Source organism: Anomalospiza imberbis, chromosome 29 (assembly GCF_031753505.1).
Source record: "Anomalospiza imberbis isolate Cuckoo-Finch-1a 21T00152 chromosome 29, ASM3175350v1, whole genome shotgun sequence".
NCBI classification, from domain to species: Eukaryota; Metazoa; Chordata; class Aves; order Passeriformes; family Viduidae; genus Anomalospiza; species Anomalospiza imberbis.
The window spans coordinates 553,126-577,087 of NC_089709.1; the positions used below are offsets into that span (position 1 = coordinate 553,126).

At 52.7% G+C, this 23,962-nt stretch overlaps 5 protein-coding genes and 1 long non-coding RNA gene across 7 annotated transcripts; 3 read left to right on the forward strand and 3 right to left on the reverse strand.

Moving 5' to 3' along the window:
- Positions 1-76: 76 nt before the first annotated feature.
- Positions 77-10,315, reverse strand: LOC137463577 (uncharacterized). Of its 2 annotated transcripts, none has more exons than XR_010993949.1 (2): positions 9,468-10,315; positions 77-365 (listed from the first exon to the last, which is right to left on the reverse strand). It is a non-coding gene; the product is annotated as an uncharacterized lncRNA (long non-coding RNA). The 2 variants fall into 2 exon arrangements; XR_010993948.1 differs by lacking the exon at positions 77-365 and adding an exon at positions 8,891-9,099.
- Positions 10,316-12,396: 2,081 nt separating this feature from the next.
- LOC137463575 (feather beta keratin-like) lies at positions 12,397-13,327 on the forward strand. Its single transcript, XM_068174841.1, has one exon. The coding sequence runs from the start codon at positions 12,455-12,457 to the stop codon at positions 12,860-12,862; it is 408 nt and encodes a 135-aa protein (XP_068030942.1). The 5' UTR covers positions 12,397-12,454; the 3' UTR covers positions 12,863-13,327.
- A 1,165-nt stretch (positions 13,328-14,492) lies between these two features.
- LOC137463576 (claw keratin-like) lies at positions 14,493-14,849 on the reverse strand. The gene has a single exon (XM_068174842.1). It carries the CDS (start codon positions 14,847-14,849, stop codon positions 14,493-14,495), a length of 357 nt encoding a protein of 118 aa, XP_068030943.1.
- A 1,939-nt stretch (positions 14,850-16,788) lies between these two features.
- On the forward strand, positions 16,789-17,124 carry LOC137463523 (claw keratin-like). The gene has a single exon (XM_068174762.1). It carries the CDS (start codon positions 16,789-16,791, stop codon positions 17,122-17,124), a length of 336 nt encoding a protein of 111 aa, XP_068030863.1.
- Positions 17,125-19,111: 1,987 nt separating this feature from the next.
- LOC137463713 (claw keratin-like) lies at positions 19,112-19,573 on the reverse strand. Its single transcript, XM_068175044.1, has one exon. It carries the CDS (start codon positions 19,571-19,573, stop codon positions 19,112-19,114), a length of 462 nt encoding a protein of 153 aa, XP_068031145.1.
- A 1,866-nt stretch (positions 19,574-21,439) lies between these two features.
- LOC137463712 (claw keratin-like) lies at positions 21,440-21,901 on the forward strand. Its single transcript, XM_068175043.1, has one exon. It carries the CDS (start codon positions 21,440-21,442, stop codon positions 21,899-21,901), a length of 462 nt encoding a protein of 153 aa, XP_068031144.1.
- The last annotated feature ends 2,061 nt before the right edge of the window (positions 21,902-23,962 follow it).

Here is a 23,962-nt window from a genome sequence, read left to right on the forward strand (position 1 = left end):
TTTATCATTATTATTATTGTTATTGTTGCTATCTGAATATAAAATGACAGGGCAAGCTCGTGAAAGGACAAGGGGGTGTTTTACCAGAAAAAGCCTTTTTATTATCCTTTAGTTTGGAGTTAATTGAAGTTTTACACTTCAGAGGGGAGAGCTCAGCTCGTGGAAATTAGGGAGGGCACAGAAAACTCCCACTGAATACTAAAGAGTCTCAATAATTCCATGGTGCTCTTTTCATATTCTAAGAGTCGGTGTCATTAAAGAAATTATCATTTAAAATTTAATTTCTACGATGTTCTCACCCTCAGCTGTCTTCCAGGAGGCTCCGGTGTTAAGTTGGAGAACTTGCCCTAAATATTTTCCCAATCCTGCAGAGAGCAGAAAACAGATTTTCCTTACTCAAAATCCACTTTACTGCTGGCTTCAGTTAAAATATATTTATTTTTTTGAATTCCAAATGTAGCAGAAACATCTGAGCCCTCCTTTTTTCACCTCCTTTCAGGAGTTCTGGGATGAGATTTTACAAATCATGTGGAATCACTCAAAGATCTCAACCCCCAGACCAATCTTCTTTTCCCAAAGCCAAAATCAGCCATTCCAGATCCAGCTTTTGAGCTGGAAAAATCCCCTGTGGTTGCCTTTTCCTCACTTTCAAGTCTAAGGAGATTGGACTTGAATCAATTGGAAAAAAAAAAAAAAAAAAAAAAAAAACACCAGAATTTTTAACTCAGGAAGGTCAAAATGGGATGTTCAGGTGGAGACATGAGAAATCCTTCCTGGATTTTGTCTCCCCGAGAGATTCCTGGGGTGAAGTGGGGACTCATTTTGGAAATCACTTCAAGCCCCCCTTTTGCCAGCCCTTAATTTTTCCCCCAGGAGCTCCACAGAGATAAAATGAGGAAAATGAGGAAAATTATCCCTTCTCCCTCCGTGTTTTCCTTGCCCAATCCGTGTGGGCACAATCCAGGGCAAGCAAGGCCTTCAATCCGTAATTAAACCATGCCCAGGAAAAATCTGGCCTCGATATCAGGTTGGGCTTAAAGCGATCTGGGATTTCAAATATCCAGCTGGTCCCTAATGAGACCCATAAAAGATGGGTGGATCTCACAGCTCCACTTGGAACAAGGTGGGAGGAGGACACGAGCTCCAGTCTCCACACTGGGGATTGAAATGAGGATTAAAACCCGAGTTTAAAGTCTAGGATTGAGTTGGGGGTTGTGGTTTTCCGCTGGCAATAGGAGTGGGATGGACACAGCGAAAATCCCAGGAAAAGAAGCAAAGGGATAAAAGCTTTTTGGGGTTAAAATGGTGATGTTCTGGAAAATATCATTCTATTGAAAAGCAGGAAGTTCAAACAGAGAGGAAGAGTTCCTGGTTGGAAAACTAAACTGGACAAATTCAGCTCCCATCTGAGCTCTCCGTAATTCCCAATTTGCCATAAATCCCCATAACCATGTTACGAAAACCCCGATATTTATCCCAGATATTTCCCACCACACCAAGGATGGAGTTTTCTCATTTTTCCCTCTTTTCCTACTCAATTCCAGGTCAGTTCCTGAATTCCAGCTCCCACCTGAATTCCTGCTCAATTCCTGCCAAATTCAACTCCCACCTGAGCTCCCAATTTCCCGTAAATCCCCATAACCGCGTTACCAACACCCCGCTATTTATCCCAGATATTTCCCACCATGCCAAGGATTTTTTTTTTCTCATTTTCCCCTCTTTTCCTGCTCAATTTCAGGAGAAATTCAACTCCCACCTGAGCTCTCTGTAATTCTCAATTTGCTGTAAATCCCTATAACCACGTTACCAACACCCCACAATTTATCCCAGATATTTCCTGGCATGCCAATGATTGTCTTTTCTCATTTTTCCCTCTTTCCCTGCTCATTTCCAGGTCTGCCCTGCCAAATTCAACTCCCACCTGAATTCCTGCTCAATTCCTGCCAAATTCAACTCCCACCTGAGCTCCCAATTTCCTGTAAATCCCCATAACCGCGTTACCAACACCCCGCTATTTATCCCAGATATTTCCCGCCACACCAAGGATGATTTTTTCTCATTTTTCCCTCTTTCCCTGCTCGTTTCCAGGTCTGCCCTGCCCCATGTCTCCCTTCCACGAGTGCTGCCTGCCTGTGGGCCTGGCGTGCCCCGAGCCCTTCGCCGTGACCCGCAGTGACACCTGTGTCATCAAGTACCCCGACACCGTGGTGGACATCGTGGAGCCCGACTTTCCCCCCTACTCCGTCATCTACCCCGGGCCCACGCTGACCACCTTCCCCCAGCAGACCCTGGTGGGCTCCACAGCCCTGCTGGACATCAGGAACTTCCTGGGCTCCCAGGGATTCCATGGGTTTGGGGGTAGGTGCGCTTTGGGCTCAGGTGTGAACGCCTCCTTTCGGGGCGCTCTGGGGACTTTTAATCCTTTTCCTCCTCACTTATCCCAGTTTTGTTGTGGAACTTGCAGGCCAACCTAAACCCTGCCTGGATATCTGTGGATAGACTGAAAAGCACAACTGAGCGGTCAGACAGAGCCCGACTAAAGTTTATGGATAATGGATTGTAGAAGTGCCGAGCTTCCGAGGTTCCCATGGAGTCCATAAATCCAGGGATTCCTGGCACTAGACCTGCCCAAGGACTAGAATTTCCAAACTACGAGAAAACTGAAATTTCTCTATTGACCTCATTCCAAATTAGGGCAAGCCAAAGCCCAGAATTTTCCAAGAAACGAGATTTAAAAAAAAAATATCTCTCTCTCTTTTTTTTTTTTTTTTTTTTTGGTTTGCTAAAAGCTGTGTGTCAATAAATTCATTTTTATGCCAACACGGACGTTTTATTATCAATTTCTCTCAAAATAAAATAATTTCAAAATCCACCCAAACAATATGACTGAAAATCTTGGGTTCCAAAATGAAATTTTACCCAAATTCCCCTTCATTTGCAAATTTTGCTGAACCGGCATTTAAAAAGAAAGAAATAAATCAGCTCTACTTGGCATTTCTGAAAATTAGGAATTTGTAGCTACTTGCTGTGCTTTATTCCTGCTTAGCCCCACAGTGTAACACTCTCCCAGCTTCTTTTCCTTTCTTTATCTCATTTAATGCAAGCCAGGGAAAAAAAAAAAAAAAAACAAACAAACAAAATCAAAATATATACAGCAACTGTAAGAGCAAATCTCTTTGCAAAATTCTTCTGCTAAAATCTATGAAAATCATGGGAGTGGGGATTTGTTGTGGACCCTCCTGGAATTCTTTGATTTTATCCTTTCCAGCGAGTTTTGCACTTGTAAATTGAGCTTCTCGTTCCCATTAAATGCTGTCATGCAGATGCACTTTTGGGTTTTTCTTTTTTAGGATGGCTTGGGGTGGAAGGGACCCCAAAAATCATCCAGCGCCACCCCCTGCCATGGGCAGGGATGTTCCCGCTGTCCCAGGTGGCTCCAGCCTGGCCTTGGGCGCTCCCAGGGATGGGGAATCCATGGAAGCACCTGGGACAGGGAAGGATTGATCCCTAAAATCCCATCTAAACCAGCCCAGAGATTTCTGCAATGGTTTGGGTTGGGAAGGAGGCTTAAATCCCAAAACATCCCACCCCAGTTCCATGGGCACCTTCCCCTATCCCAGATGGTTCCAACCTGGTCTTGGGCACTTCCAGGGATGGAAAATCCATGGCATAACCTGGGACACTCACAGGGAACAATTCTTTCCCAAAATCCCACCCAAATTTCATGGGCAGGGACCTTCCCCTACCCGAGGTGGTTCCAGCCTGGCCTTGGGCACGTCCAGGGATCGATAAACCATGGAACCACCTGGGCCAGGCCCTCACAGGGAACAATTCCCCCCCAAAATCCCACCCAAATTTTCCCTTTTTCAGTTTGAACCTACCCCCCTGTCCAACACCCCCCACATCAGCATTAACCAACCCACCAAGCAAAATTGATGAGATTTTGCCTTTTCCCAGAGTTCATCCAGCCTGGATATTGGGGTGAAATGCTGCTGCCTCCGGGTGCCGGGCCCAGCACAAAAATGCAGATTTTTTTAATTAATTGAAGCTCTGGAATGAATTTTCCAGCCGACTCACAAGGCTGTTCCCCAAAAATAGGACAAAAATCCTGGGCCAAGCATGTACAGGCAGGAGCTGGGCACTGTCACCCTCCCTGGGGCACCAGGCTAGGACAAGTTGGGCAAGGATGATCTGCAACATGTGAAATAAATAAGTATTAATATTATGGGCAAGGACCATCTGCAAGGTGTGAAAGAAATAAATATAAATATTATATATTATAGGCAAGAACCATCTGCAACATGTGAAATAAATAAATAAATAGAAATGTGACATATTACAGGCAAGGATGATCAGCGTAGGGATGTGCATCTTAAAATCCGAAACAAATAAATATAAATGTTAAATATTATGTATATATTGGCCGATATTTGGTAATAGCTGGAAGTAATGAGTGATCAAGCTGAGAATTAACGAGCTGAGGTTCCCCCACTGGAATTTCCAGGGAATCACGTTTCCAAAATCCTTCCTCAACCCCCTCTGGGGTGTTCTGTCCACACCAATCCACTTAATTTCTTCTAATCCACAAAGGAAATCTGCAAATCTGCTTTTTCCACAAATCGGCTCCTGGATGATCCTTCCCATAATGACAGAGGGTTGGGAACGCTGCACAAACATTAATTATCTCTGTACACAAGCCTTGCGACACGAAGATTCGGATTTGGACATCCAGATGTTGGGCAACAGCTGCACTTTAGCAAGGTGAGGATGGGGGTTGGGAGCGGCATTTTTCAGGATGATTATTTTGGGGGTTTCTTTTTGGGGGGCAGGGGCTGGTTTGGGATTTTTAGCGAATGGCCCTGGGGCTGGGTGAAGGAATTGGCGGAAATTCCGAGGTGGGAGCCAAACTTCTCCTCCCCTCAGGGGTGCGGCTGCATCACCCGGGGTTTCACCGGGCGGAAATTTGGGATATTTGGGGATTTTGAGTGTTTTTAAGTCAGTCCAGACACTCAAAATCCCCAAATATCCAAAATTTCCGCCCAGGAAATTTACAGAACATTTACAGATATTTAGAAGAAACAAATTTACAGATATTTAGAATAAACATTTACAGATATTTAGGAACAGGCAGGAACATTTACAGATATTTAGAAGAAACAAATTCCAAATATTTCCCCTATTTTTGCTTTTCCTACACTAAACATCTGGACAAAAAAACCGGGATGAATCAAACCACGTCTTATCACACTCCAAATGCTCAAATATCGGGTGATGGCGTCACTCAATTAAGCACAAATCTGCATTAATGACGCTTCGTTAATACTCCAGCCCCCGAGGGATTGAATTTCCATTAAATTAACCCCCGCGGGGAAGGTTGGTGGCAGCAGAGGCCGGAATTTGTCACCCTGGAGCCACCCCGGGAGGACCCGGGTGACTCCGAGCAGCTGCCACACCCAGAGGTTGTTAAAAATAGCCGGCTCCTCCCCCCCGCATGGTTTGTTTGCATTCCTGTGGTTTATTCCCATTAAACAACCCCGGCTTTCCCTGCCCTAAACCCTCTTGAAAATGTGGGATTTTCCCCCGGGGGGAGGGATCCATCCTGCTGGGAGGCGGGTGGGAAAAATTCCAATACCGAGTAGGAATAATTCCAGAACCGAGTGGAAAAATTTCAAAATCGAGAAGGAATAATTCTAAAATCGAGTGGGAAAAATTCTAAAACCGAGAGGGAATAATTCCAAAACCGAGTAGGAATAATTCCAAAATCAGGTGGGACTAATTTTAAAATCAAGTGGGAATAATTCCAAAATCGAGAGGGAATAATTTCAAAGATCTTTGGGAATAATTCCAATGAACTTTGAGAAGACATTTTCAGGCCCCACATCACAAATCAGGGATGTTCAGGCTTTGACAGCTCAGTTTTTAATTTTACCCCCCCATTCCTGCCCTGATGGTGCCAACAGCTCCTCCAGCCCCTTCTCCCAGGTCAGATTATCCCAGGAATGCTCAGGGATCATCCCTGGGGTTGTTTTGTCACAGCCAGGGTGGGACAGGTCTTGTTTTTGTTTGTTTTTAATTTTTTTAAATTTTGTTTTATTTTTCAAAATTTGTTTTCACTTGGTTTTATTTGGTTTTATTGTTTTTTATTGTATTTATTGAGTTTTATTTAGTTTTATTTGGTATTTTTTGCTTTTAACGTGACAAATCTGAGGGACACCGAGCCCAGATCGGTCTCTGGGGTTTTGGATGGTGGAATGGGATGGGATTTCAGATCTTCCCAACCCAAACCGGTCTGGGATTCATCCTTGCCTGACTGCAGGAAAATGAGCGGCACCTTGAGCATCCACATTTATAATTCCATTGAATTTCACAGCAGCACAGAACGGAATTTTGGAATGGTTCGGATTGGAGTGGAACTCAGAAATCATCTCCTTCCATGGGCAGGAACAAGAAAAATCATCTCATTCCACCATCCCAGGTGGCTCCAGCCTGGCCTGGGACATTCCAGGGGTGGGAAATCCATGGAATAACCTGGGACCCTCACAGGGAACAATTCCAACCCAAAATCCCACCCAAATTCCCCCTCTGACCCCATTCCCCGTGTCCTGGCCCTGCAGTTCTTGAGGAAAAATCCCTCTCCGACTTCCTGGAGCCCTTCCTGGTGCCTTTTCCTGTCTCTGGGGTTTTCATGGGGCAGAAGGAAAGCAGGTGCCCCTTTTGTGCTGTAAAATGAAGAGTTTGGGGCAGGTGAGAGCAGAAAAATCGGCTTTGTGGGGAAACTGAGGCAGGTTGTGCAATGCCAGCTGGGGCAAGCAGAGGGAGACGCGAAGTCACCGAGGGAACTCGGATCTGGGGCTCCTCCCAAACACCAAAAACCAGAATTAATTAAAAAAACAAAACAAAACAAAAAACCAGCAAGGAATTCAGGTGTGCTCTGAGCAGATTTGATATCATTTATATAATTGGATATAATTTATATCATTATATATGATATATATAATTTCTATCATTTATATCATTGGATTTGCTTTGCTGCCCTGGCCAACCCGACATTTCAATTTTCTTGCAATTATATATTAGTATATAAATCTATAATATTTATATATAATATCAGTGTTTGATATTTATGTATAATATTTATGCACAATATTTACACATGACGTGTATAATTTACATATATTTGCATAACATCTATATAATAATTATATTGTTTATGTCATATTTATATTTCTTTCTATAATATTTATATTTATTTCTATAGTATTTATAAATGTTTTATATATTTATATATATTCTACACCTCAGTACAGCTCTCCTCCCTTCATTCCCTTTACCTTTTGCGCTCCTCCAACATTTAATTCCCTGAATTTATCCTTTTGTTATTTTTCAGGATTTAAAATCTGAAAAATAGCTGGGTTTAATCCCAGCTAGAAGCGAGCAAAAAGCAGAAATCTTGGGTCCCACTGTTGGATTTAGGGTGTTCAGCTGATCTGAGAAACCCTGGAAAGACAAAAACCCCAGTGAACCTCAGTATCCCCCATACCTCGGGGTCCTGGCAAGGCTGGACCATCCTAAAAGAAAAAAAATCCCTTTTTTTATCGACCAAAAAACCTCCAGGAAAGGCTCTCCTCACCGGGCACATCTTTTTGGAGCAGACCCTCCCTGCCTCGCGCCCACCCCACGCACGGCTCGGTCCAGGGGCTGCCGTTTGCTCCAACCCTCCCCAGAGCAGGAAATTGGGATCGGGGAGCATTTCCTGGAGCAGGCTGAGACACCCTGGGCGTGTTCCGAGTTCCACCAACCCCAAACCCCTTCCCTGGGCGGATTTTGGGATTTATCCCCCACCCCGGGAGCCGCCGGCTCTTGGGCAACCACCACCGAGACCAACCGAGGTCACTCCCTGCCCTGAGCGAGCCGGGGGTCACCGCCTGGATTTTGGGGTTCTCCGACTTTCCCTGCGAAATCCGAGCTCCTGATAGAGCAGAACGCGCGGGGAGCGAGGCGTTAATTGCCGTTAATTACCCGCTCGGCTGCTCCTCCTGCCCGATGGGTGGAATTGTTGCTGATGCGAGCTTTGTGCCGCTGATGTCAGCGGGCAGAGACGCTTTGAAGTGAGGACGGCGAGGGCTGCCAAGCTCCGGCAGCAGCGCTCCCACCCCAAATCTTTGCTGTCTTTGATGATTCCTGCGTGAGGCAGCGCTCCTGACTCAGCCGCAGCAGCGAACCCCGCGGCTCCGCAGCCCCGCCGAACCGGTTCGGGCACAAAAACCGAATTAACCGGCATTAAAGCTGCCCCTGCCCTGCGCAAGGATGTAATTTTCGACAACGATTTAGGATTAATGGATATTAAAGCTCTGTGTTGTGGGGTTTGCAGTCTGCGCTCGCCCTTTGTTCCCTTTGTTACTCACGGGGCGGTTTGGGCTGGAAGGGGACTTAAAACTCGCCCAGTTCCACCCCTGCCGCGGTCCCGGCTCCTTCCAGCCTGGCCTCGGACACTTTTCTTCGTTTTGGTGGATTTCTCCTCAAAATCGGGGCCGAACCTTGCATAAATATTCTGGCTCTGTGGGATTTTGGGGCTCTTTCCTGCTCTGCTTTCTGTGTCGGGTAAAAGATGCAAAAAAAATTCAAAGCTGGGGGTTTTCCAAGGCTTCTGAATTTATGGGAGAATGAGGGATTTCAGTCTCAATTCTGAAAAAAAATATTTGGGAAAGTTTTGAGAATGGGTTTTCCCAGAAATTCCCTGGAAAAGCTGTGCCAGGGCCTCCCCATCCTCACAAAATTCCTTCCCAAATTCCCCCTAAACTTCCCCCTCCTTCAGTCTGGATCCATCCCTGACCCCAAAATTCCTGATGAACCGAATCCAGGTTCTGGAGAAAAACACAAAACGCTGGTGGAAAAGAGAAAATTCCTCACCAGAGTTCTGCATTTCGGGGGATTTTGGGAGGAGTTGATCCCGTTGTGCTCCAGGGACCGATTTTGCCAGCCAGGATTTGGCTCCTGGCTTGGGAATTCCCAAATGCCACAGGGATCAGCTGAGGAGAGCTGGAATCCTTTCCGAGGGATGAATTTCACACTTTCTCCATGTGCTTTAATCCTCCTGGTCTGGAACAGGAATTTTGGGGAGGGGTGGGGGGGGGGAGGTATTGGAGCAAGAAATTCCAAAGGGTGATAACAGAAACATGGGAAATTTCGGGAGGAGAAGAAAATTTATGATTTTAGGGCAGGATTTTTGGGCTTCTCCCATAGGCAACGTCCATCCAACCTCGCTAGGATTAAATCCTGGGGAAAAAACCCCAGGATTCTTCTGCCATGGGCGTGATCCCAAAAGGACCCACACGGCCCCAACTCTTCCCTGCTCACAAAGAAGCCACTGGGAGGATCTTCCCAAAATCCCGGTGCTCTGCGTCCCTTTTTTCCCTTTTCACTCCCTCTTCCCTCCGGAGGGAACCTTTGAGCCTGGAAATGCCCACCTTGAGACGAGGTAAAACCATCCCGGGATTTGTGGCATGCCAGAAATTATTCTGATTTTATGAGGCACCTCCAGAGGTCTCGCAGGGCTTTGGAGCTTATCAGGAATATTCCGGAGACATCAGAAAATGAGATTTCAAAGAGGATCTCAAAACCTCTGCGAGTTTGTCATCCAGGGAAATCAGTTCGTGGTAATCACGGTAATGACATCCTAGAGGATCCGGGCTGCTGTGAGCTGACAAAGAATAAATTATGGAAAGTGTTCCATCAAACTCCTCGTTTTAACCTTCCTCAACTGGCATAATTCATGAACGGTTTCGTTTTTATTCCAAAGATAACCCCGAGCTTTGCTCTTCAGATTTGCGCCAGATCCTTCCCCTGATTTCGGAGCACATCTGTAAATCCCACCAATATTATGGGAAAGAATCCCTGATTTGATAAACGAGGCACGGACACAATTCCCTGTGTTAGGTTTTGCTTCCATAAGGAAAATCACCTTGGCACTCCAAGATTCCCTGCGCACTCCAGCTTTTAGCCAAGATAAGCTAAAAAGCCTCATTAATTCTCGCTGCATTTTCACCTCTTAATGAAACCGGGAGGGGAAAAGCAGGAAATTCCGAGATGAAAAGACCTGGTGGATTGCCAGATGCATTTTTGGGGTTATTGCCCAACGCGGCTTTAGATAATCATAAACAGCGAGCAAAACAATTCCTGCGGCTCCAGGAGCGATCCGTGCACCGGGCTGCTCTCCCGAGTCATTAAAGCGCTTTAACAAAGGGTGGCTCAGCCGCCCCCGGCCATCGGGGCAGGATATAAAACCCCTCTGCAGCCTGGGATCTCCTCACTGCCTCTCCCGACTCCTTCTCTCCGCCTCTCTGAGTAAGTTTGGACTCTAAAACCCTCCAGTTTCCTTCTGCTTTTGCGTGGATTTCTCCTCAAAATCGGGGCTGAAGCTTGCCTGAATGTTCTGGTCCTGAGGGATTTAGGAGCGCTGTCCCGCTGGTGCTTTCCGTGCTGGGCAAAGGGCGCAAAAATCAAAGCGGGGCTTTCCCGGGGCTTTTGAATTCATTAATTTGGAGGTGGCACGGAAGGAAAGAGGAGGAGTTCTGCTCCCGGGAAAGAGGAGAAAAGGAAAATTTAGCAGGAATTCAGAACAAATCGGGGCGGGGAAGTTTAAGGTGGGAGATAAATGAATGAGGGAATTCAGTCTCTTGATTCTGCAGAAATATCTGGGGAAGTGTCGGGAATGGATTTAACATCGCGTTTGGTTGTGAGGCGCGATCAGGGAGGTGGGATTCATGGGAAACTCTGGAAAATCCTGCTTGGAAGCGCGCTCGGTGCAGCTCTGCTGCTGCTTGGATCAGGCCATCCTTAATTTAATTGGAGCCACTACACCAAGCGATTATTATGGACTATTAACCTAACTGTGCCAATAACTTTCATTTCTAACTCTTAAAACTGATTTACAATCCTAAAGCGCTTTCACAGAGATTAAATTCAGCATTTCTGTAGGTCAGTGCTGCGTTCCAACTTGAGGGAATTTGGAGGGAAATGCTCTGCATGGGTTTTTATGATTTTGTTTTAATTATCAAAAGGATAAATTTGATTTACAAGCTTAAAAAAATATTCTGATGCTGCACCAGGTTTTTATGTGAAGATTTAACCTGAAGAAATAAATATTATTGAATTAATTTCCCCTAGGTTAAAATGTAATTTTCTTATTTGGCTTGACTACATCACTACATAAATATTTTTATATATGTATATATATATATATATATAATATAAATATTTTAATTATACATTTCATTTATTAAATGAGCACTTAACACTCCCACTTATTCTCAGCCTTTTGCTTTTTTCCCTTGTGTTTTAGCAGAATATTTTCCTGCCTTAAAACAACAGGAATCTGCAAGAAAAATAATATAAAAAATAAGCAGGGTGCTAAACTGATTATTCCACGCTGAAATACGTGGAAAATCCGGATTTTTTTGTTGTTGTTGTTTTTTTTTTTTTTTGGTGTTTTTTTTTTTTTTTTTTTTTTTTTTTTTTTCCCGCGTGGGAGGAACAGAGGCGCTGTGGGAACCAGTTCGAGCGCGTCCTCGGGAATTCCTCCAAAGGGCCGGGAGGGTTCGGGGCAGGGCCGGGGCTTGGAGGTGGCACGGAAGGAAAGAGGAGGAGTTCTGCTCCCGGGGAAGAGGAGGAAAGGAAAATTTAACAGGAATTCAGAACAAATCGGGGCAGGGAAGATAAAGGTGGGAGATAAAACTGCATCTAAATTACCTCCCAGGATATCTTAAAGACAAATGTCAACAGCCAAGTGATCAATTCTTGTTTTTATCTCAGCTATCCCTAACAAGACCTCAAAACGAAATGTCAATAGCCGAGACATCAATTCTGTTTTTTATCTCAGTTATCCCTAACAAGATCTCAAAACGAAATGTCAATAGACAAGGAAGCAATTCTGGTTTTTATCTCAATTATCTCTCATGAGCCAAATGCCAAAACTATTAGAGCCAAATGTCAACAAACAAGCGATCAGCTCTTCTTACCCGAGTTAAGAATGTCGATAGCCGAGTGCTCAACTCATGTCTTTTCCCGAGTTTATGAGCACACTATCCTTTTAGAGATATCTCGATTATCTCTAAAAACCACTTAGAGTCAAATGCCAATAAACCAGCGCTCGGCTCGTGTCTTTATCTCGATTATCTCTAACGACCCTTAGAGCCAAATGTCAATAAACAAGAGCTCAGGTTTGTCTCTATCCCAATTTCCTCTGAAGATTTTTTAGACCCAAATGTCAATAATCCAGCACTCCAGTTCTGTCTCTATCCCAATTTCCTCTGACGATCTCTTAGAGCTAAACGCCAACAGCCAAGAGCTGCCGGGAGTAGTTCGTTTCGCTTTTGGAGCTTTGTTTGGGTTTTTGTTTGTTTGTTTGTTTTTGTTTGTTTTAACCCCGCAGGCTCTTCCCCAGCAGCGCCGGGCGATGGCTTCCACCCAGCTGGCCTGTGCCACCCCCTGCGAGCCCAAGTGTCCCCAGCCGCTGGCCAGCAGCACCAACGAGCCGTGCGTGGTGGCCTGCGGCGACTCGCGGGTCATCATCTACCCCCCGCCCGTGGTGGTCACCTTCCCGGGGCCCATCCTCACCACGTACCCGCAGCAAACCGTCGTGGGAGCCTCGGAGCCCTCGGAGGTGGCCCTGGGCGAGCCCCCGGCCGCGGCCGCGCTGCCCACCGAGGTCACGGCCAGGCTGGAGGCGGCGGGGGACAAAGTGGCAGCGCCGGTGCTGGCCCGTGCCGAGCCGCGCTGCGCCCCCAAATATTCCTACAGCTACTCCTCGCAATGGACTCATCCCTGCAATTCCTACCGCTCCGGGAAGCGCTGGACGTGCTGAGCCCCGGTACGGGCAGCAAGGGAAATTCCGGGTGAAATCCGAGCTGTCGTTGGCGGTGCAGCTGCGGCAGTGGCCCCGGGGCTGCTCCGGCTCCTCCCGAGAGCTGCGGGAGCTCAGCACCCGGGACAGGCGGGCTCGTGTTGCAATTCCTCAGTTTTTTCCCCTTAGTTTAGAGCTGTTCTCCCGCAGCTTTGCAGAGCAGTCGTCTGCTTCCGCCGTGCTTTGGCTTATCCCGGATTTTTTACTGGCACTGAGCTTAGAGAGGTGACTTGAAATGCTCGGAATTGCACGTGGCAACGCTGCCAAAAAGGGAGATTCCCCGTTTTTACAGGAGGCATCACTTGGATGCTGGTGATTTGCCAGAGCCTCGCTGAACCCCTGGAACGATGCTCTTTGTTTCCTGTACAGTTTTGTTCCACAGTTGTAGGAAAGCTTCTCTTTCCAAATAAATTTTCTCTACCAAAATACATTTTCTGTTTTTCTTTATCACAATAAATAAAATAAAAAAAAAAAAAAAAAAAAAAAAAAGGGAGGTTTGATTGGGTATCAGGGAAAATCTTCCCCCAGAGGGTGCTGGGAACTGCCCAGGCTCCCCAGGGAATGGGCATGGCCCTAGGGCCGCCAGAGCTCCAGGAGCGTTTGGAAAACGCCCTCAGGGAGAGGAGAGAGCCCAGAGGAGGATCCAGGATGGGATACGAGGGATGGAGCAGCTCTGCTGGGAAAGCTGGGAATGTTCACCCTCGAGAAGCTTTGGAGTGACCCAATTGTGGCCTTGCAGGACCTGAAGGGGCTTCGAGGAGCACGGGGAGAGATAATTTCCAAGGGATGGGGTGCCAGGACAAGGGGGAATGAGCTCAGACCCATGGAGACAAGGCTTAGGTGGGACATTGGGCAGGAATTGTCCCCTGTGAGGGTGGAGAGACCCTGGGATGGATTTCCCAGAGAAGCTGGGGCTGCCCCATCTCTGGCAGTGTCCAAGGCCAGGTTGGACAGGGCTTGGAGCACCCTGGGACAGTGGAAGGGGTCCCTGCCTATGGCAGGGGGTGGAACGGGATGAGTTCTAAGGTCCCTTCCAACCCAAACCTTCCTGTGATTCCATGGAGGGACATTCCACACCATCGCTCAGTTAGAGATGCATTTAAAGTGAGGATGAAGAAATCCATACCAAAAGAAATCATTCGTGCAATGCAGATTCTTTATTGCAGATGAAAAGGCCACAGGTGGTGTCAGCAAGAGACAAACCAGCAACAAGGCGTTGGAAACACAAAAATCCCAAGGCAGCAGCGAGGCACAGCCCAGGGCTCCAGCCCAGAGATTGCCCCTTCCCAGGACGAGTTTGGGGCTCTGAGCTGGGTGGAGCAGGGCAGAGCCTCAGCCCAGGCTGGGCACAGCCGGCTGGGGTGGCAGAGAGGGGGCAGCTTTTGGAAGCAGTGCTGGGAGCCCCAAAGGCACCGGCCGAGGCTCTGCAGGGTCACCTGGCAGTGATGGGGACCCTGCAGCTCCCGGTGCTGCTGGGCCGGCGCTGAGCAGGGGCTGCAGCTTCACCCCGGCTCAGGAGGCACAAGACAGCAGGGGCTGCTGGAGGAGCCCGCGGGCAGGGGCAGCGCTGAACTCCGCCGGGATTTGGGGCTTAGCAGGGCCCACAGGAGCCCCCAAAGGACCTGGAACCGCGGCCACAGATCCCAGAGCCCCCAAAACCTCCATAGCCCCCAAAGCCTCCAAGGCCCCCAAGGGCCCCGTAGCCCGCACGGCTTCCAAAGGCGCCCCCGGAGCCGGCTCCCACGTAGGGAGCTCCGGCCGAGCCCACAACGCTCTGCTGCGGGAAGGAGCTGAGGATGGGCCCGGGGAAGGTGACCACCGAGGCCGGGGGCTGGATGACCACCGTGGAGTCGGGGCACTGCCGCACGCAGGGCTCGTTGCTGCTGTCAGCCAGAGGGGCCGGGGTGGCCACCCCGCAGCTGGGGACACACAGGCTGGAGCAGGACATCCTTCGGCTCGGCTGGCAAAGCTGCAAGAAAAGGCACAGCCACGGCTCACGCCAAGGACTCAGCCCAAAGCCCTGCTGCTCTCGCCTACCTACAGCCCATGGCCCAGGACTCGCGATCATCCCAGGCCTTCCCAGCAAAGCCATGGCACGGCTGGCACGGCTCCTGGAATCCCCTGCTGCCCTCACCACCCCCAGATCTGGCCAGCCTACAGCAATGAAGAAAAACTCCCTCATCCAAAGCGCCAGGCTCCCAGAGGCCTTGAGCCCACTGGTGGAACCCCAAGCACCCCAACCCTGCCCTGGGACAGCTGCTGCAGCACGGGCACAGAGATTCCTCGGGAAATGGCAGCAAGAATTCCCTGGGGAATGCGCAGAGGAGGAAGGGAGGATGGAGGGAAGGCTCGGACTCACCACAGCGATCAATGTGCAGATTCAAGTGGGGAGAGCTGGATGGAGCCCTGTGGAACCCTCGGACCTTTTATACACCCCAGAGTGCCCAGGGCACTGTCCAGGGGGTGGTGATGGGAGCCCCAGAGAACCATGGAATCAAGCGGACAAACTTCATGACACAAACTGAAACGTTGGGTAATTACATGGATCCTAATTGGGGCTAGGAACGCGTAAAGGTGCCCTGGAGAGCCACCAGGCCCTGAAGGGACAGACCGTGACCAGTCGCTGAGTGTAAGATTATTTGTTGCTGAAGCCGAGCTCACAGCCCCAATAAACTCTGGTTTGTCACTAATCCCCCGCTTTGCTCATGCATGGGAATTCTGGGCATCACTCAGTAGAGCTTTAAAATCCTGGGCACAGCCGACACAACTGTCATTAATTCCTTTTTATGGGCTGCTAAATAGGGACGCCGGGAGGGAGAAGCCATCCCACCCACTCGAGGCACATCCCAAACGCCAAACGTGGCAGGACCAGAGTCCCGGAGTGGGGCAGGCTGGGGGTAGCACAGGGGGACAGCAGCCCCCATATCCTGCCTGAGGAGGGCCACCCCACCCAGCACAGGGAAGGGCACAGGGGGTTCTGGGAGGGACAATCCCTAAGGGAATTTCTGTGCCACTGGAGGATTTGTTAATTCCCCGATTCACCTGGTCGTGCGAAAAGAGGGGCAGATCCCGTGTCAGATGAAGTTTCACCAACGATCCATCTCAGCATGGGTGTGGGCGTGAACGGGTGGGATCAGGAGTGGGAAAAACAAGTAAGGGGAGACCTACAGAGAGGAGCAAGGAAAGCAAAGAGAGAGGATCAAGAAAAACCCAGACCCTCCAGCCTGGTTCCTTGCCCAGCCCTCCTCTGATTGCCCAGCTGGCCCCGAGGGCTGGCCCTGGGACTGTTGGCCGAGCCCCCCAGAGCCAGGCTGGCCCCGGCCATGGCCCAGGACAGGCCCAGCTGGACACGGCTGGCTTATGGCCACAGCCGGCCTGGGGCTGAGCGTGGTGGGGCCGGGCACAGCCGTGTCCCAAAGGAAGCTCGGGATTCTTTGTAAGCAAAGTGAGGAATCAGGGACAGAGCAGGGTTTATTGGGGCTGTGAGCTGAGCTCCAGCAGCACCGTGGCTGTCACGTAATGATGGGCCACGGCTAACCCTGAAAGCACCTCTCTCTTGTCCACTCATTCTCAAACCAATGTCCACAATGGGGGGATGACAGAATTTTCCTGCGTCCCCTCAATTTATGAAGCTTCTCGGCGCAAATTTGTAATTACTGGGGCGATCTGCCCGCACCCCCTTTCCTGAAGCCCCAGGCTCTCTGGGGTGTATAAAAGGGCTGAGCTCCTTGCACAGCTCCATCCACACTCCTGCACTTGACTCTTCTCATCACCCGGGTAAGTGCAGCTCTCCGAAGCCTCTTGAGGATCTCTCTCAACACCACTCCACCCTCACACCTTTGCCTCTTTCCCGGGGTGTTTTCCAGAAGCCTTTCCCAGTCTCCAGGATGTCCTGCTGTGTCCCCAGCTGCGGCGTGGCCACCCCGGCCCCTCTGGCTGACACCTGCAACGAGCCCTGCGTGCGGCAGTGCCCCGACTCCACGGTGGTCATCCAGCCCCCGGCCTCGGTGGTCACCTTCCCCGGGCCCATCCTCAGCTCCTTCCCGCAGCAGAGCGCCGTGGGCTCGGCCGGAGCTCCCTACGTCGGAGGCGGCTTCGGCGGCTCCTCCGGACGCCGTGCGGGCTCCGGCGGCTCCGGGGGCTTTGGGGGCTACGGAGGTTTTGGGGGATTCGGAGGTTTTGGGGGCAGCTGCGGCGGCCCCAGAGGCTGCGGGCCCTGCTAAGCCCCAGCCCGAGCGCGCCCCCAGAGCCGGCAGAGCTCCAGCAACGCCCCCGGCCCATCCCCGCTCGCCAAGGCCCGACGGAAGGACACACCGACAGACATCCCCCAGCCCCGCTCCGCCGCCTTCGTGCCGCGCTCGGAGCCCCGCAGCCATCGCTGCCCGCTCCCAGCACGGCCCCAGCTCGGCTCCTGCTCTGCCCGGGGCCGGGACATGCGGGGAGCCCTCGGCCAGGGCCCCGCTCCGCTGCCGAACCCCCCCTGCCCCCGCACGTCAATAAAAGCTGGCTCGCATTGCAATGGTCACCGGCTCTCGGCTGCTCTTTGCTCCGCACCCGCTGCCACTTCGGGGTCCGCCAGCCCCGCTCGGCCACGACCGAGGAGAAGCCCCGGCAGCTGCCCGGGCTCCTCCTGCCCGTCCTTGGCCGGCCCGGCCCCGCAGCAGAGTCCCTCCGAGCCAGACCCTGCCCAGCCCCTGGCACGGAGCCTCTCTCCATCCCTGCCCGGCTCCCGCCCGCTCCGGGCTCCTCTCGGCAGCCCCACAGGAGCCCCGGGCCCCACCGCCAGCCCCCTGCCCGTGGGACACTGCCCGAGAGCCGCGGGAGCCCCAGGGCCGTGGGCACTGGGGGTCAGTGCAGCCCCCAAGGGAGCCGGCCCCGCTCGGGGCTCTCGGGCGGCCCCGGCTCCGCAGGGAGAGGGAGAACAGCCCCAGCACCGCTCCCACTCCTCCCTCATCCCCTCGACCATTCCGGCTCCGCCACCGCCTCCTGCTCCCGCTTCTCCCGGGGATTTCAGAGCGGCTCCTCGGGGCGCTGCCGGCCCCGCCTCGCCCCCGCTGCAGCTGCAGAATCCCCTCCTGGCACCGCCGGTGTCACCCAGCCCTCGCCAGGAACACGGCTATGCCCAGGAGCAGCAGCAGAACTTCCCACAGCCCCGGGCTCCGGGACACACCGGGCTGGCCTTTGCCGCCCCTGCTCACGCTGAATTACATCCCCAACATTAAAATATTATTTAATAGATTTGTAATATGGGATACATTGGAACTATTGCCGTAACATGGACAGAGTAAGAAATAATATTGTCTAAAACTGATCTACGTGAACTTAAAAACAAATATGGAATCTCAAACCCAGGGAGCCTTTGGTGTTTATTTCATCTGAGGAACAAATTTTCAGATATATTTATAGACAAAGGAAGGGACCTCGTGGGGGTGGGAACTCCAAGCTCCCGCTCCAAGAGCTCTGTGGGACTGAACCCTGGGGTCGTTCCATGGCATGGAGAGGAGACTGGGCAAGATCTGCTCAGGTCTGTCCCCTATCTTGCCAGCTGCCACCAGTCCCAGAGGTGATGTCAGCTTTGCTGCTTGGGCTGAGGATTCGGAAGAGTTTCTGCGAGGGCCTCGGGGTCTTTTCCCGTGGTCAGCGAGGGCTTTGGGGATGTCCTGTGGCTCCTGCTGCTGGAGAGCACGGGGAGCTGGGGGGGATGTGCTCCCCAGAGGCAGAGGGGTCTGACATGCCCAGCTGGGACACACGGAGCCAGCTGTGCCTGGGCTCCAGGGCACTGCCCAGGGTGACTGCAAGAGCCCAGCAGACAGCCAGGAGACTGGGGCAGCAGGAAAAGGGAGGATGAAGGAAAACCAGGAGTCAACATTGCAATGCAAGAGAGCTTTTATTGCAGAGGGAGGGCAGGAGGGGCCGGGCAGAGGAGCAGGGCCATGGCCAAGGGCTTGCCGTGGCCTGGCCCTGGGCACAGCCGGGCGAGCAGGAGCAGCAGCCCCGGGCGAGTCTCTCGCACCGGGGCACCAGGAGTCCCGCGGGGATGCTCAGGAAGGGCAGGGACAAGGCAGAGCTGGTTCCCAAGCTGGCACGAGGCTCCCGAGGTGCAGAGCCTGGCCGTGCCCAAGGGGTCTTGGTTCACAGAGCGTTGGGTCGGGAGGTGCCGGGCTTTCTCCTGGAGCTCTTCTCGGTCTGAGGCCGCACTGGCGCTGGGGCTTAGCAGGGCCAGCAGTTGCCATTCAGGTAGCGGTGGCCACTGCTCCAGCCGCCGTAGCCACAGCTCCCATAGCCCCCATAGCCCCCAAGGACTCCATAGCCTCCACAACCCCAACCCCTGTAGCCCCCAAGGCCTCCATAGCCCCAGCCCCCGTAGAGTCCACGGCCTCCATAGCCCCAGCCTCCATAACCTCCATAGCCCCCAAGGACCCCGTAGCCCGCACGGCTTCCAAAGGCGCCCCCAGAGCCGGCTCCCACGTAGGGAGCTCCGGCCGAGCCCACAACGCTCTGCTGCGGGAAGGAGCTGAGGATGGGCCCGGGGAAGGTGACCACCGAGGCCGGGGGCTGGATGACCACCGTGGAGTCGGGGCACTGCCGCACGCAGGGCTCGTTGCTGCTGTCAGCCAGAGGGGCCGGGGTGGCCACCCCGCAGCTGGGGACACACAGGCTGGAGCAGGACATCCTTCGGCTCAGCTGGCAAAGCTGCAAGAAAAGGCACAGCCACGGCTCACGCCAAGGACTCGGCCCAAAGCCCTGCTGCTCTCGCCCACCTACAGCCCGTGGCCCGGGAATCACTCGCGATCATCCCAGGCCGCCTGAACACAGCCCCGTCCCATCGGAATGCCAGCTCCCATCCCTTGCTGCCCTCACCATCCCTGAGTCTTGCTTGCCCATGGCAATGAAGAAGACTTTGCCATCCGAAGGAGCAAAGGCCTCAGGCTTCCAAAGGCCCTCAGTCCCCTGGTGTAGCCCCAACCATCCCAGCTCTGCACTGGCAGAGCAAGAGGAGCACACAGCCAAAGGTTCCCCCAGAAAGCCCCAGAGATTCCTTGAGAAAGCCAGGGATGGAGAAGGAAAGAGGAGGAATTGCTGGACTTACCAAGTAGACAAGGCGAGTCAAGCAGTGGAAGGTGGATAGAGCTCTGTGGAACCTTTGGGCCTTTTATACATCTCCCAAAGGGCCTGAGGCAGCAGCAGAGAGAGCGGTAGCAAAAAAACAACCAGGTAATTAGGAATTCAAGCTGACAAGCTGCATCAGAGAGATAATGATGCAATACAATTATAGACATCAACATTGGGGAGATTGGTGTGGAAACGTGCCCTGGACCGATGGGAGGAACAGTCATGGCCCATCATTAGGTGACAGCCACAGTGCTGCTGTAGCTCAGCTCACAGCCCCAATAAACCCCGCTCTGTCCCTAATCCCTCACGTTGCTTACAAAGAATCCCGAGCATCCTTCGGGACACGCTGTGCCTGGCCCCACCACCCTGAGCCCCAGCCCGGCGGTGCACGTGAGTTGGCCATGTCCAGCGGGGCCTGTCCTGGGCCACGGCCAGGGCCAACCTGGCTCCGGGGGACTTGGCCAAGAGCCCTGGACCAGCCCTTGGAGCCAGCTGGGCAATGCAGCCCCTCCAGGAGGGCTTGGCCAGGCCCCAGCTCACAGACACGGGGCTGGAGGAGTCGCAGGGACCAGGCCCCGCTGCTGCCCTTCGTCTCCTCCCCTGTTGTCCCCTCTGTCACGGGTCTCCCAGGCTCTGTCCCGCCGCTCTCCCCCTTCCCTGTGGGTTTGGGGGTTGCCCACCAGTGGCATCTGCCCCCCCGCTCTTGGCGGGACCATCAAGGCAAACTGGGGCATGGAAACCCCAATGTCCTCCAGAACCTCAGAGGGGCAATTCACAGACGTGTTAGGGGACCCCAAAAACATGCTGTGAATTTTTTTGGGAGACACCCGAGAGTGGCTTCACCTTTGCCCAAGCTGCCGCTGCCTCTGTTTACCAGCCTGTAAAAGGCCGGTAATGACAGGGGTGATGGCTGGGGCAACACTTCCAAGCTGCTGCAAGATGCCGGGAATTGTTCTCTGTAAGCAAAGTGAGGGATTAGGGACAGAGAAGGGTTTACTGGGGCTGTGAGCTGAGCTCCAGCAGCACCGTGGCTTTCACGTAATCATGGGCCATGGCTGTCCCTCCCATCACTTCCTTCGTGTCCAGGACACATTTCCACACCTGTGTCCCCAATTAGGGGATTCCATGGAATTATCTTGCAACATTATCACTCTGATGAAGCTTGTCTACGTGAATTCCTTATTACTCGGGTTTGTTGTCACCACCCCCTTTCCTGAAGCCGCAGGCTCTCTGGAGTGTATAAAAACACTGAGCTCCATGCACAGCTCCATCCTCACTCCTCCTTTTGACTCCTCTCACCATCTGGGTAAGTGCAGCTCTCCTAAGCCTCTTGAGGATCTTTCTCTGTGTAGTTTCATGAAATGCCTTGCTTACACCTTTGCTTCTTCCCAGCGTGTTTTCCAGAAGCCTTCACCGGTCTCAAGGATGTCCTGCTCCAGCCTGTGTGTCCCCAGCTGCGGGGTGGCCACCCCGGCCCCTCTGGCTGACAGCAGCAACGAGCCCTGCGTGCGGCAGTGCCCCGACTCCACGGTGGTCATCCAGCCCCCGGCCTCGGTGGTCACCTTCCCCGGGCCCATCCTCAGCTCCTTCCCGCAGCAGAGCGTTGTGGGCTCGGCCGGAGCTCCCTACGTGGGAGCCGGCTCTGGGGGCGCCTTTGGAAGCCGTGCGGGCTACGGGGTCCTTGGGGGCTATGGAGGTTATGGAGGCTGGGGCTATGGAGGCCGTGGACTCTACGGGGGCTGGGGCTATGGAGGCCTTGGGGGCTACGGGGGTTGGGGTTGTGGGGGCTATGGAGTCCTTGGGGGCTATGGGGGCTATGGGAGCTGTGGCTACGGCGGCTGGAGCAGTGGCCACCGCTACCTCAATGGCAACTGCTGGCCCTGCTAAGCCCCAGTGCCAGTGCGGCCTCAGACCGAGAAGAGCTCCAGGAGAAATTCCGGCACCACCCGACCCAACGCTCTGTGAATCAAGACCCCTTGGGCACGGCCAGGCTCTGCACCTCGGGAGCCTCGTGCCAGCTTGGGAACCAGCTCTGCCTTGTCCCTGCCCTTCCTGAGCATCCCCGCGGGACTCCTGGTGCCCCGGTGCTAGAGACTCACCCGGGGCTGCTGCTCCTGCTCGCCCAGCTGTGCCCAGGGCCAGGCCACGGCCAGCCCTTGGCCATGGCCCTGCTCCTCTGCCCTGCCCCTCCTGCCCTCCCCCTGCAATAAAAGCTCTCTTGCATTGCAATGTTGACTCCTGGTTTTCCTTCATCCTCCCTTTTCCCGCTGCCCCAGTCTCCTGGCTGTCTGCTGGGCTCTTGCAATCGCCCTGGGCAGTGCCTAGGAGCCCAGGCACAGCTGGCTCCGTGTGTCCCAGCTGGGCATGTCAGATCCCGCTGCCTCTGGGGAGCACATCCCCCCCAGCTCCCTGTGCTCTCCAGCAGCAGGAGCCACAGGACATCCCCAAAGCCCTCGCTGACCATGGGAAAAGACCACGAGGCCCTCGCAGAAACTCTTCCGAATCATCGGCCCAAGCAGCAAAGCTGACATCACCTCTGGGACTGGGCTCTCATAGTCGAGACGGTCACAACACAGAGCAAAACACTCCATTTTCAGAAGGCTTCAAACCTGGTTTTATTCTAGCACGCATGCTTTATATACATTTTTAAAAAACTCATGAATTTACTCATTGGTAGGGAAAGACCAACAAAGTGCTCTTGGAAGAGGCACCTGCAGGTTTCTCTTATTTCTCCTTCTTTCTTTCTTGGTTTCTGTGTCAACCAACTTCATAGGAAATTCTTTCCGGGGTGAACCTGGATCCTCTTCTCAAATTTCTCTCTGGCTCACAGAAGTCGCAGTACAACCTCTCCCGCACTGGGCTGGGATTGCTCGGGCACATGGAAGGTGCAGGGAAATGCTGGATGACCGCTGCATGTCCCAGGAGTTCTGGCCTGTCGGCCTTGAGGTGGTGGCAGCTGGCAAGAGAGGAGACAGACCCAAGCAGATCTTGCCCAGTCTCCTCTCCACGCCATGGAACGACCCCAGGGTTCAGTCCCGCAGAGCTCTTGGAGCGGGAGCTTGGAGTTCCCACCCCCACGAGGTCCCTTCCTTTGTCTATAAATATATCTGAAAATTTCTTCCTCACATGAAATAAACACCAAAGAACACCAAAGGCTCCCTGGGTTTGGGATTCCATATTTGTTTGAAGATCACATAGATCAGTTTTAGACAATATTATTTCTTACTCTGTCCATGGTACGGCAATAGTTCCAATGTATCCCATATTACAAATCTATTAAATAATATTTTAATGTTGGGGATGTAATTCAGCGTGAGCAGGGGCGGCAAAGGCCAGCCCGGTGTGTCCCGGAGCCCCGGGCTGTGGGAAGTTCTGCTGCTGCTCCTGGGCAGAGCCGTGTCACTGTCAAGGGCTGGGTGACACCGGCGGTGCCAGGAGGGGCTTCTGCAGCCGCAGAGGAGGCGAGGCGGGGCCGGCAGTGGAGCAGGGCCCGGGCTGCAGGCAGAGCAGGAGTCGAGCTGCGACAGCACCAGGAGCGGGCAGCAATCGTTGCCGGGCTCCGATCACGGCAGGAAGGTGGCGGAGCATGGCCAGGGGATGTCCCAGGTTCCAGGGGCAGCCAAAGGTTTCAGGGACATCCAGGCACATTCCATGTCCCAAATCCCACCGACTGCCAGTGCCAGCAGAAATGTTCAAAGCATGTTTTTGGGGTCCCCTGACACGTCTGTGAATTGCCCCTCTGAGGTTCTGGAGGACATTGGGGTTTCCATGTCCCAGTTTGCCTCGATGGTCCCACAATGAGCTGAGGGGGCAGATGCCACTGGTGGGCACCCCCCAAAGCTGCAGGGAAGGGGGAGAGCAGTGGGACAGAGCCCAGGAGACCCGTGACAGAGGGGACACCTCAGGAGGAGACGAAGGGCGGCAGCGGGGCCAGGTCCCTGTGGCTCC

Bases quoted from the DNA above. Each gene is read 5' to 3' on its own strand.
- LOC137463576 (XM_068174842.1), bottom strand. From the start codon at position 14,849: ATGTCCTGCTCCAGCCTGTGTGTCCCCAGCTGCGGGGTGGCCACCCCG.
- LOC137463712 (XM_068175043.1), top strand. From the start codon at position 21,440: ATGTCCTGCTCCAGCCTGTGTGTCCCCAGCTGCGGGGTGGCCACCCCG.
- LOC137463575 (XM_068174841.1), top strand. From the start codon at position 12,455: ATGGCTTCCACCCAGCTGGCCTGTGCCACCCCCTGCGAGCCCAAGTGT.
- LOC137463713 (XM_068175044.1), bottom strand. From the start codon at position 19,573: ATGTCCTGCTCCAGCCTGTGTGTCCCCAGCTGCGGGGTGGCCACCCCG.
- LOC137463523 (XM_068174762.1), top strand. From the start codon at position 16,789: ATGTCCTGCTGTGTCCCCAGCTGCGGCGTGGCCACCCCGGCCCCTCTG.